This window comes from Anneissia japonica, unplaced genomic scaffold (genome assembly GCF_011630105.1).
Source record: "Anneissia japonica isolate Jap-2015-1 unplaced genomic scaffold, ASM1163010v1 scaffold199_len4679917_cov187, whole genome shotgun sequence".
Lineage (NCBI taxonomy): Eukaryota > Metazoa > Echinodermata > Crinoidea > Comatulida > Comatulidae > Anneissia > Anneissia japonica.
In genome coordinates this window covers 236,541-250,056 of record NW_022686322.1, presented here as the reverse complement: position 1 = coordinate 250,056, position 13,516 = coordinate 236,541, and the positions used below count along the sequence as shown (strand labels likewise).

The window sequence follows — 13,516 nt, the reverse complement described above, 5'->3', positions numbered from 1 at the left end:
AGCAAGAAACAACAACTGAATAAAGGGCAGATGAGCTCCTCGGAATCAACAGCTAAATTTTGTTCCAAATTTCTTGTTTAACTGCATATATCAGAACCGGATCTTTACACCTTGAGTTCGACACTCGGTGCTATGAATCCTTTGGAAATAGCGTGGTATAAATGATTTATTCTCCCGTTCATAGGATGTGTTACAGCGGGAACCAGTCAAGTTTCCACTTACCAGCCCACCCCCTTTACAAAGTCACCTCTTATCAAAGTTGTGATTTAGGTTGGTTTAGTCGGTACAGCTAGGCTATTTTATTGATAGTACTAAAAATATTTTCCAGATCTCATTCATTCGAAGCCGCACTACGTACAATAGTGCAATACCTCGCCTGTCGACTGACATGTGCATATACGGTGAAGGTTTATTTAAATTTTGCTATATCTAAAAAAAATGTGGTTTACTGAAAAGAAATATATTCCATCGAGTATTGATATGCTAAATTCCTTCCAAATGACAACAAAATTATTTATTAATTACTGTTTATATATTCTTTGCAGTCTAAATTGTTTACTACCATCCTGTATAATTTAATAATTTTTTTTTTGTCTAATACTGATGAAAGGAGAACAAAAATCAATAAAAACTAATGTTTTGACCAATCAGTGCAAAAAACGACCACGTCAAGCAGAGAGGCATGAGAATAAAATAATCGTTTGGGTACTGGTTTTTTGTTCTAAATACTTCTTTGTTTTGCGTTTTCAAGTTAAGGGTTTCAATCCCTCGCTGTTCACTTTCGCTTGTGTCCTATAGCAAGGTGCTATATAAATACCAAGTAACAAATAACAAAATAACAAATAGAGTAATTTACTGTAAATTCTTTAATATGCATAAGTAACTCTAACATACCATAGTAATACTACCTTAGAAAATTATCAAATTGCATAATTATCTGTTAAATTTGAAGAGTGGAGAATTGTTAACATCACCAGCCTAACATATAAATATATATATACAACCAGTGGTAAACTACCTAGACCTAATGTAAACCTTTACAATCTACATTCCATACAAAAATATATTTATATATCATAAATGCATATTATTACAAAATTATCTATATTTGTCCATTAACTGCCAGTTTGAACATTAAAACCCCAAGACAAAAATATTTATCTTATTTATCTAAAATAATATATAAAATAATATTAATTTTATATACCTATTTTCAATGTTTAAATTAAATGCCATGTACAGATCAATCACTATATAAATAGCTAACATTAAGAATAAAAACCACAGAAAAAATGCTTAGGGTAAGGGTAGGAAATTGTAGACCTTTAAGCATATTTGCATAAATTTTAAAAATCTGGATTGAGTTATACACCTGAAATTTTTTTTTTTTTTATAATCAACAACCATTATTGGTCTTTAATTACATGCATAATTCAAGGTTATCAGATTACTATTTAATTAGCTAACCAGCGACTAGTCAGTATAATCAATTAATTATGGGTGGTCTCCAATAGAATACTGTCCACAATTCCCACCCTTACCCTAGCTTATTGCTAAATATTGAGCTGTCAATAGACCTTCCACAAAGCGCCACTCCTTGGATATTGTTGCTAAGGTGCCCAAAACGTGTAAGCTTACATAAACATGTGTGTTTGTTGGAAACCATGTGTTTGTTCATTTCCTGTGATAGCAGGATTTTTTTCCTCAAGACTAACGCAAGTCCAAAATTATTAATTTATTTTTCTTATCTATTTTATATTTTTATTTATACCTATAATATATTAAGATATCGGAAAATAATTTTGTATACTGTATAAAACAGTTAGGTTCATCTCTATAGTATGTTCCTTTTATGCATACCCTATGTATTGACCTACCTGTATGTATTGACATATATGACATAGCATATTGTGTGCTTTAGTCCAGACTGTGGGCACGTTTAAATCACTAATAATTTTCTTTTTTATTTTCTAAAATCTTGACTGTGGGCTGGCTTAGCCTGCACAGGCAGTTGGTGGATGTGGAACGCCATGCCCGCTATCAAACATGGGCAAAAAGTGCACTGCCCGTGATCGGTACTGTATACTAAGTTTAAGTTCCAAAATCAAATATAACATTTTGATTCAAATTCAGATCCCAAAACTACTAAACAAATATTCTAAAACTACAGTTTTTTAGGGAAAATCATATTGGATTGTCATCTTCAAATTAACAATGTTAGATTCAAATTACATATTCCAGTTACATAGTACTGTATTACTCTCATTACTACCAGCATTAAAATTAGGATAAAAAAAAACCCTGGTTTCATATATGTTAATATGAGATACGAAAATAATATCTGACTTAAAAAAAAACAAATAAAAAACAAATATTACTAGATACATAAAAAAAACAGTCATTAATAATAGTGTCAAAGTATTTTTAAAAAGCTAAAAAAACAAATTTATAAATATTATATAAACAGTTAACACATTATGAATTTAATTTGTCATTTTTTATAAAAAAATAAATTATTCCCACATGTCAAGATTATGTGGCAAAAGTTAAGCTCATTATTAGCATACAAGTGATGTATGACAGTGATGTGTAACTGTGATGATAAAAATCCACAGATACGACATGCTGAACTATATGTTTACAATATGCTACACTTAATGCATAGATTCATTTGAAGTGTTTGTTCCTGTTCCAAAGCCACAATGATCACTTCCTCTTTTTGGATTGGATGAGGTCGTCTAGGTCCATAATTGCTTATGCTAGGATATTTGCTTCCATCTGAATGGCATCCAAGTCATTTGATAAATTCTTACCTAAAAAAATTCACAAGAGGAATGTTAAGAATAATGTTAAAATCAATATTGTTAAGATTACTGTTGATCAATGTTTTATAACTCCAGATATGCAATATTACTAAATGAGAAATATGTCACTATCATAGTCACTTTGGTATTCTGAGAGATTTTGAAATTAAGTATGAAATAAGCATTGACATTAAGCATTAAATGCTATCTAGGCCTATTCTCTGACTACCATGGCCTCCCTATGCATTTTTTGTCAGTCTATGCCTAAAATCTTTAGTATATTAACACCTCTTTTTCTATAATTATTCAACTCATAACTTAATATAGAATGAAAACATGCAATATGCATAATTAGAAATTTTAGTATAGGTCTGTGACTCACCTTTCTGCATTAGAAACCAGTTGTTCCCTGAAATCTTGCCTTGGAGTAGATCAAGAACTGCTTGGTGCAAGAAAACATATTGAGCCTAGAGAAATAAACCAACATAGAAATTACGTATATTCAAAAAAATTGTTAAATACCAAAACCTCCCATCTTCATACAAAAATGATAATAGGTCTACAACTTTTTTTGAACATGCATTTTCAGCCTAAATGTACTGCAACATTATGTTACCCACTAACATATTCAAATTCAACGCAATACGTTATTGTTACTCGCATACACAACAACATCACAAAAAAATAAATCATACCATAAAGATACACATACAAAAGAAGCTCTAAATTTGAATAATTATAAACTTAAATAGTTACCTCAGTTTGAATCATATAACAGCGTTCTTGCCTCATTTGCGCAACAATGCCAAAGATATCAATGGTGTCATTTGGTTTCTGACGCACCAATTGTTGCGATAGTATATCTAAAGCAATGAAAACAGCTGTTCGGCCTACACCAGCACTACAATAAAAAAAAAAATCCACAGTGAATGGTGTGAGTGGCAGAGTGAATCAGACAAATCATTTGTTGACTAAATAATTATTATTTATGAAGCCAATTTTTTCCCCCTTTGAATCACATGGTTATATTACTAATATACATTGTAAAATTTCAAATAATATAATTTGTAATTTATTGCTATTATCTAAATCTATATAAATAATTTCAGACACTGAACACACTTTAATATACTGTATGTTTTATTTGGGTTTTAACAACTCTGTCATTTTATATAACTTTTTTAAATATCTATGTATTTTATGTTGTTTTGATGTAGTATGTAATATTATTGTGATTTCTTTTTACACTAATCTTTTTATAGAACTTTTTTTTTTTAATGGATTTTATGTATATAATATTTTATTGAATTTTATGTGTGTATTACAACTCAGGAAAACAAATTTCATATATTTTTTGTGATTGATTAATAAATCTGAATTTGAACAAATATTTCATCAAATATTTCATAACTTTCTAAATTTTCTTTGAAGTCCAATTATGGTTGTAATTTTCAATAGTCTAGAGGGAGATAAAGAAACAAGTAGTAGCACCAACTGATTCTCCTTACCTACAATGAACTACAGTAGGGCCTGCATGTGGGGAGGACTGAGCATGTATGGTACGCACGAAGCGCATAAATGCATCAGTCTCACTTGGCACTCCATGAGCTGGCCATTCGGTGTAGTTGAAATGCCTGACAGCTCTTACTACACCATCCTGTAAAATTGATCAAAATAAATTAAGTTACATTACACAGACCTACACTTATTAGATTTTTGTCTGTTTTAATTGTCCTGACCGAAGTGGCGTCAGCAGGGGGCCAGAAAGGTATTTAAAAACCCTCTCCTTGAAGACTACCAGGAATTTTCATTCAGACTCTAGTCGGCTTAATTTTCGGACCCCCCCACCCCGTCAAATATGTCATACCCACTGTTGACAAATTGTTGGAGCCACCACTGTCTGACTGGGGAAAATCTGTATGACCTGCTTTAACTGTACAAGAGTCAGTAACTGATTTTACAGCATTAGAATTATCAATATTAATTAAAAATATTGACAACATTTTATATCAATATGAACCATATTAAAAAAAATAATAAAAAAATAATATCAATAAAAATTTCTAGTATTATATTTGTTTTATTCCTGTGAATATTCTGTTATTCCATTTACTGATTTATTTAAACGCCATGACGTATCATAGCAGCTTCCTGGCTTTGTCTGCTTCTATGCCTTTATTGGACTTGTACGGAGGAACAGAAGCTATTATACCAAACCCAGGATTGACTTTCTTAACTTCCTGCTAGTCTTCAAGCCCCTGCAGCTTCTCCATGTTTGCACCAATGGGCTTAGTGCTTGGGTCCTGGTAACCCTTCCCCTCCACCATTGAGGTCAACACGTCTGGTCCAATGGACTACAAAATCATGATGCCTACCTTTTCAATAGTAAATTCGCGGATGACCCACTCAGGCATTGCTGTCTCTGATGTCATAGTGACTGTAATATTGCCGTAGCTGGTTGAGTCCTGGTCAAATGGCCAGTAATGGTCACACTTCACCTGTAGATCATCAAGAAATGTTTATTATATTGGAGTGTCTAATTAAAGGTGCTTTTTTTTTACACAACAGTACTACAAAATCGCATTTTAAGAGTGATTTTTTTTTACAATAAATCATTAGAATTGCATAATAATAATAATAATTGATTTATCAGGAAGATTGTAGAAAATGTCATAATTGTTAGTTGTAAAGTCAATTCATAAAATGTTGTTTTAGATAGCATTTGGGAGTTAAAAAAAAGGATATATGCTTCCTTTAAAAAGTAAAACACTAAACTGAAATTGTGTTATCCATAGGGTACTGCATATTTGTGATTGTATTAACATTATCATTAAATATTTTGATAAATTTTAGCACACGAACCCGTCCTTGTTCAACGCACTGACCAACCATGACAATGGTCGGTACATTGTGGTCCCAAATCATCCTCCAGAAGTCGTTCTTGGTGTCGGGTAATGGTCCCTGCGTTGCTACATACTCCATGTCACCAGTTATACCCTAAAACAAAATAACAACGAATATAGTATAGTACATAAAATACATATGCTAAATGCACCAACAATCTATCCAGGCTATCAAATTTTATTTGATAAAAACTGTTGTACACCCAAATATAGTCATGATGTACCTATAGTATGGCCATGACATGATGATACTAACGCCTGTACTTAAATCTCACCAGTACATATATACATAATGACTATTATATCATAGTTCTGATACATTAAGTTTGTATCATATTATTTAAACAAATCATTGAGTGATGTTTTTATGTATGAGTGAGATACTTATCCAGATGATTCCATTAATTTTAAGGTAAAATTTTGCATTTATCGGTTTAGCCATGTCAGTATAAAAGAAACAGACCAAGTAATTAATTATGTAAATTTCAGAAACTTACTGTCATAAAACTGGCATTGATGTAGTCTTCTGCACCAGAAATCTGAACCCTATTGTGATCATCTGTAACAGAAAAATATAACAATACTGATCAAATGGCTAAGACAATTTTATTTTTTTATATGACAAACATTTATATTTATGATAAATGAAAAGATTGTGATTTTTTTTTTAATGAAATCTTGAGCACCCAAAATTTGGAATTTATTCTTCCAACTATAAAGTTATGGTCACCAGATTCAACAGACTTTGAGTGGTCAATTAGTGTAGACTCCTGTCATTAGCAGCACACATAGTTTTAAATAAGATCTACCACAGCGAATTACATGCAAACTTATAAAGGAATTAACTTTTAATTGTACTATATTTGTATTAATCATATATATGATCATTGTATAGTTTTTATTAATATTATGTCTATTTATATGTTACCTCTATGTTAGTGCAAGAATTGCATGGATATTATTGTATATACTGTATACTAAATAATATGCACGGAAATAATATGAAGGTAATTAATTATCTGGTTTGCAGATATGACATTTGTTTTTTGCAATTTTTAACAAACCAGTAAATACTGACTTTGCAAAAATCAGTCTAAAGTTTTTGAAATAAAAAATATATATATACGCTCTATATTGTGTATTATTTTGTGAGCCCGCTTGACTTACATGGCAAGATGTTGGTGTAACGATTACTGTATCGGTTTTCAGGAAGATCTCCAGCCACAGAAGTTTGCTCCAGACCTATAGTTCTTAAATCCTAAAGGAAAGGCAAAATCAATATATATCAATTTTTATTAAAAGTAGTGGACATTTAGCTGATGTCTCTTCGTTAACACTGGATTTTTGTGATGATTAGTGGTACGTGCACAATTCATCCCTAAGGGATAGGCAAATGGAAGCCATAATCAGCAAAATTAACACTTTGTTCATTACAAATATGTCACAAAATTTTTAAGATCTTGACTTTTTTAGAGAGTGTGGGAATTAAAAAATGACAAGAGAAAGGGCACAGCACTGCAGATTACTCCTGATCAGATAATAGCTAGTTTTCACCGCACAACGTTAACCTCAACGTCAACAGATGACATCATAATTTATTCATCTTGCGTTGCGGAGTACGTGAATTTCAGGATTTTATGTGCTCGACGTACGTTAGTTAGGGGTTTGCACGTGCGTATTTCAATTTGTTTACAAAAGTGGCGGAGCTATCGCATTGCATGTTGGGTACTAACGTTAAAGTTAAGGTTAACATCGTGCAGCAAAACTACCTAATAATCTGAAACAATAATACACAAAAGGTATTAAAACGTATTTTGTAATCGACAAATAATATAAATAGAGAGCTATGTGAAATGAAAGAGTTATGCATACAGCCAACCTATGTATTAAATATCAACGTACTTCATATTCATCGGAAAACTTGTAACGCCCAGTTGAGCTCATGGACTTGAAGTGATTTGCAAACCGTGTATTTGCAACTGGTCTGATAATAGAAAAAAAACCAACTTAACATATTCAGAAGGATAAGCAAAAAGTTTACACATTAAACATGTTTTATCCCCATAATCAGTTTTACTCTTTACTTGTTGCAATCCTGTGTAGATTAACGTTGCATAAAGAACTAATGGCCACCCCTCCTTTCAGACACTCCTGCTAACTCTATTAAAGGCACACTATTTTTGGGTGCGAAGCAAGAGTAAATGAGTCTTTTTAATGCTATGGCCAACATTTATTCAGTGGACATCTATAATAAGAGGACTCTATTTTTGGTCCATAAGGTCATAAGGTGTTGCCCAGCTGTAAATTTCTATGCAACAGACCTATGATAGCAACTTACCTTGAAAAGCGTCCTCTCCTGGATGTAGAACTCTTGGATTGAGGAACATCAACAACCGTTGAATTATTAGCGTTTGTATTATAGGGTCCTCCATACACAACGTTTTCTATGGGTTGCTTGCCATTAAAAGTATATCTAAATTTTTAAAAAAACAATGAATTAGGTGCCTGCATTAGGTGCCTATGAACAGGAAATGTTGTAGCTAGTGAGTATGTTTTACAGAATTAAATGGAAAGAAAGTTACATTATACAAGCTACTATATTTTTTATTAAAAAGCAATAATTTACATAAAACGAATAAATTAGCATGAGTAGTTTGTTTAATTACTAAAACATATTATTTGAACTGGGATATTCATTCATTCATTCATCTTTTATTTCGGAATTTCATGTCCATACAAAAGAACAACAGTTAAACCAATACAAATACATATAAATATTAAAGACAAAAGTGAAACTGCATCAAGAAAAACATCAAGATCAAGAAATCATCTTAATGGACAGCAGTGTTCCACTTATACATTTTAGAATTGGAAAGAGCATAATGCTTAATGGCCAAAATGATAGAATTAGAGCTGATTTTCACACGGTTCCTGAAACTATGTATAGAGTTTCTAAGATACTCGTCAAAAGACGGTACACCATTGGATACAAACATAAAACTCTCACTACAGTGCATCGGTTGTCGCAGTAATAAACGAAGGGCATTATTATAGCAGGCTTTTAACGATCTTATAGTACCTTTATTATATCTACATCAAAGAGTAGAACAATACATACTAACACAGTAGCATTTAAACAAATAACATTTAGTCGTCATAGAGCATTTACCAAATTTCCAACTGAGAGAGTTAGCTCTTATACATAGCGAACGGTATTGATGTTTAATGTCACACTCATCGCAAAGGTTATTGTTTATAACGTGACCAAGGTAGGTAGTAGAGTTAACAAATAACAAAGGGATGATTTAAGTGTAATACGAGGCTAGCCTTGCAGGTTACGCACCTTAGGACAGATTACCATACATTTTGATTTAGACTCATTAAACGTGATATCATAATCACTGATATGCAACATGGATACAAATTTGTGTAAAATAGACAAATAAACAGGTGTGTGAACACTTACAGGTCATCATCATTACAGGAGCAAATGATGCATATGATTAGAATGAAAAAGATGATCACGAAAAACCCGACTGTAGCAGCAACAATGTAGTTAAAAATCTTGGGATCGTGGTTTGTGACAACAGGAGAGGACCAGTCGGTGTCTGAATATTCTCCTTCTTCATTATAACCACGGATTGCATACCTAGAGAAGTAAATAGATTTACTTCAATCAGAAACACTATTAACACTTTATCATTCAAAGCAGGTGGGTGGAACAACTGGGATCTGGCCCACCATCAAGGACACCACACCCAGCTATACTAGGAATTAAAACTTGGCGTGAAAAAATATTCAGAATAATTTTCTGTAAACAAGTAACACTTTTTTTCCAATCATTTGAAAGTAAAAATTTATGTCAGTAATTATGTCCAACTAGATAATTAAAGAAAAAACCTTGAAATATTATAATACATTTTAACAACAATCATTAAAAAAAACCTAATAACTTGACAAATATATCAAATATATCAACATAAAGAGAATATTAAATTTGAAAGATCATTAGCATACCTCCAAGCAGTGCCTGTTTTAAGTGGCCCATTGCACGGTTCTGTACTTGATCGGCAAGGGTCTTCGTCTCCAATGACAACGTCAACAGTGTCGATAGACTCTGCCTGTCGTTTGCGACGCTGCACCCCATTGGAGAACCAGCTACGTCTTGGCCCAGACTGATAAATTCCCCAGACATCATTACCTTCAATTGTCCGGTATGTTGGCAAAACTTCAGGGGCTGGGATAGTCAAATCTATGGAGTAGTAGTAATAAGTATTACTTTATGCATGATTAATGTAATAGTTGGTAAAGTTATTTTCAACAGATTCAGACTAAATTTTCTGGGGTCCAAACCAAGGACATTGGTGAGGAACCCTGGACAGGGTTCATGGGGAGAGACTACGATTTCGGATGGCCAAAAATTGTGCTTTTAGACCACAATATTAGGGAATGACAACCAAAATAACGTTATTTTGATAGGGAAATTAATATCTTTAGTCTGACTACATCATTGTGGCTGCAGACAACAGGAGGTTGTCCAACAGTGGGGAATTTTCCTCTAACACCATCCCAACTATGACCCCCACCCCCTGCCACTGCTTGCAGAAACCAATACCTAAGTAGTGGTGACAAGGAAAAATCATATACTGACCTTCACTATCTGTAACTTCTCTAATCATGACAACAAAAGCTATAACTGCTCCGTTCAGATCTGAGAACAAATCACTCCTGATTGTAATAGTGAAAGTAGTGTCAGAACTTGCAGTGACGATAACCAGGTCAGGTGAATCAACATTGATAAGTGGAGCTGCAATGTAAAAATATAAAAAAATAGACAATGAAAGTACAGTAATCAAAAACGATGCTTGATAGTTTAGAGTGATACACTGATATTTCCTAAGTTTCATTTTACAGAACTTGCCTAAAAATAATGGAATCTTCTATTCCGGTAGTCTATAATAAATCTTCTCATGGAATTTTGACTTAATTTTCCACATAGGCAAACTTGAGGGTGTGGATAGAGATTTATATTTCGGGTGAAGAACATGGAAAAAATTCTTATAAATAAACAATAAAAATAAAAATAACTGTATTGGTTTACTTATAAAATTTTTTTCCATGTTCATTTATCAGAGAAACCAGGTGAAATTATTTGAGCAGTACGGGTGAAGCATCAATGGCTGTATTCGACTGGATTGTTTCGTCGACAACGATATTTCGTTGAGTATTACTTTTATTCGGCTAGTTCGTAATATAAACTTCGTGGACAACGGAAATGAATGTAAACACATGGTCGATTGGTCAATTTAGCAATAAAATTTGCGTTAACATAATTTAGATTAATTTTCAGAAAATAATATTTATAATATTTATAAACAAAGTCAAAAAATAATTGTAGGCTAACGAAATTCAAAAACTGCAGGAAAACATATTTTTACGAAAAACCCATATGCTGAGACGTTACCGTGTATTGTGGTAACTATGCAACCATTTTGTTTTGTCGAGTATTTACCAGTTTTCTATTTCGTCTGGGCATCTTCGTTAAGTAGAATTTTACCACTTTGCTTTGTCGAATAGGGCCAATGAAAAGGTTAGAAATTAGAGAATATATCGCTATAATATATTTTTATTTAAAATTCAATGTATCCTGGTACACTTACGATCAATATCTAATGTGATGCCATCTTGTGTGACTGGGTCTCCCTGACCCTTTGAGTTTGAAGCTGTGATCTGAAGTAAATAAAAGTGACAAGATATATGTGATAGCTGTCTCTAGTAATAACAGTAAAGTTTAATTTATACACAATGCATAAAACAGTCAATAGTGTATTAGAGGGCATCAAAGGAAAACATTAAACTGTTGCTTAGAAAGAATTAAAAAACACAAAAACGTGTAAAAAAAAGGTTAAATTTCAAGGATAAAAACTGAAGTGATGTAAAATACGAATTTGTTGTGCTTCAAACAGAGGCCAAATTGTAAAAGAAGGACGAGTGTGGATTAATGTAAAGAGAGGGTTGATGTTGTGTATATAGCTCTGGATTATTAAATTGTGTTTGACAAAATATTTTGTAGTGCCTATACAATATATGGTCATGATGTGATGTCATCATGATCATTTTTAGGCATGGCACATGTTTTTGTCTGGACAGGGACTTACACTGGGTAAAACTCTCTCATTGTTTTTAAGGGGTGGTCAGTTAAAAATACTGACACATGTTAGTTATTCATATCTTTATAAATCTCATAAATCCAATGTACAGCATCAACGGACAACAATCTACTAATGAAATAATGACAATAACAATAATAATAATGATAATAAACAAGAATGCTGATGAGTAAAAAAAACCCACAAGAATAAGCTGCTTACTGTGAAAGTGTAGGTGTACCCTGGAGTAAGACCAGAGATAGCAATGTTCTGGAATACCTCATGGTTTGGTTGAGCTGTGATTGTGTAATAAGACTCTCCAAGAGTTTCGCCATTCTGAAAAGAAAACATTTTTAAAAATATATCAGTAAAATGTGATATGATAAATGTGTTGATATATTCAGGCACATATTTTGAAATGCACTTGAGTGGAGGAGGATGGTGACCCCTTGGAGAATTTGCATTCTGTTGTGCCAGACTTTCACGACTTTCTAACAATTTTTAAACTTTTCTTTTGTGAAGTACATTGAAGCTTTTGCATAATGCGCTAATATATCGTTAGTACAACTTATTATTATTATTATTATTATTATTAGTATTATTATTATTATTAGTATTATTATTATTATTAGTATTATTATTATTATTATTATTATTAGTATTATTATTATTATATTGTAGTGCAAGGCATTACCTTTTAATAAGTATGCTTGAGACAATAAATGAACACTTTTTAAGAATTTTACATAATATATGGTCATAATAATCTACATTCCAATTATAAAATATTATGACAATTAATTAAAAATACAAAAAAATTAATTGGTTTTAGATAATTAATTAAATTAGACAATTAATTAAAAATACAAAAAATTTAATTGGTTTTAGATAAGAAACTAGAAAACTAATTATAATCATCACTTTCTCCTCACTTACACGTGTTCCATAATAAGATATAACATAGCCGGTAATGACGCCATTTGGTTCTGATGGGGCGTTGAAGGAAACTAACACTTGGTACGGCTTATCTTTGATCACATTAAATGACATCACAGGGCCTGGCACTGAAATGAAAGTGTAAAAAATATTCAGTTAAGCCTGAAACTTCTAGAAACAAAATATTTTCATTATTCACTAAAACTAATGGATGTTTCCATCTAACGTACATTTAAGCTATTATTTTGTGGGACCTTAGCAAAGATATCCAAGTGGCTGGACACTGTGATACACAATCAATCATGCACATGTATATATGTATATAGATAATCTTATCCATAGATTTCTACTATGTTTGCCATACTGTCACATTCTATACCTTTAGAAAAAGTCCTTTGTCGATACACAACTGGTTGACTGAGGGCGCCATTCCTCTGAGTTTGAATAGTGTACTCAACGGTAGTATGAGGGGGGATGTTGGAGAGTGAGAGCTGAGTTGCGGAGGTAGAGACTGGTGAGGCTGGTAGAATACCAATTTCATTCGGTGTGTACGAGATCAGGTAGCCATCGACAGGAGCAGGGGCTGCCACCCATGAGATTGTGATTTCGTTTTCAGTCACATCAACTGATGCTACTGCTCCAGGTGGGTATGGGCCTACGGGTGGGAAAGATTAATATGATTCAGAGTCCTGTCTCTTATACACATCTTATATATATATATATA

The 13,516-nt window shown here is 32.5% G+C and overlaps 1 protein-coding gene across 2 annotated transcripts in view; it reads right to left on the bottom strand.

Moving 5' to 3' along the window:
- Nucleotides 1–848: 848 nt before the first annotated feature.
- Nucleotides 849–13,516, bottom strand: part of LOC117114839 — a 91,694-nt gene continuing 79,026 nt past the window's right edge. For both annotated transcript variants that reach the window (XM_033258504.1, XM_033258503.1), the window contains 17 exons: nucleotides 13,172–13,447; nucleotides 12,793–12,920; nucleotides 12,079–12,192; nucleotides 11,368–11,437; nucleotides 10,359–10,514; nucleotides 9,725–9,959; nucleotides 9,174–9,356; nucleotides 8,046–8,180; nucleotides 7,610–7,691; nucleotides 6,875–6,965; nucleotides 6,205–6,266; nucleotides 5,667–5,801; nucleotides 5,180–5,302; nucleotides 4,313–4,461; nucleotides 3,561–3,705; nucleotides 3,187–3,271; nucleotides 849–2,813 (listed from right to left, as the gene is read on the bottom strand). In XM_033258504.1, coding sequence (XP_033114395.1) covers nucleotides 2,755–2,813; nucleotides 3,187–3,271; nucleotides 3,561–3,705; nucleotides 4,313–4,461; nucleotides 5,180–5,302; nucleotides 5,667–5,801; nucleotides 6,205–6,266; nucleotides 6,875–6,965; nucleotides 7,610–7,691; nucleotides 8,046–8,180; nucleotides 9,174–9,356; nucleotides 9,725–9,959; nucleotides 10,359–10,514; nucleotides 11,368–11,437; nucleotides 12,079–12,192; nucleotides 12,793–12,920; nucleotides 13,172–13,447 — 2,228 coding nt within the window. In that variant the 3' untranslated portion in view covers nucleotides 849–2,754. The remainder of the gene's footprint in view (nucleotides 2,814–3,186; nucleotides 3,272–3,560; nucleotides 3,706–4,312; nucleotides 4,462–5,179; nucleotides 5,303–5,666; nucleotides 5,802–6,204; nucleotides 6,267–6,874; nucleotides 6,966–7,609; nucleotides 7,692–8,045; nucleotides 8,181–9,173; nucleotides 9,357–9,724; nucleotides 9,960–10,358; nucleotides 10,515–11,367; nucleotides 11,438–12,078; nucleotides 12,193–12,792; nucleotides 12,921–13,171; nucleotides 13,448–13,516) is intronic.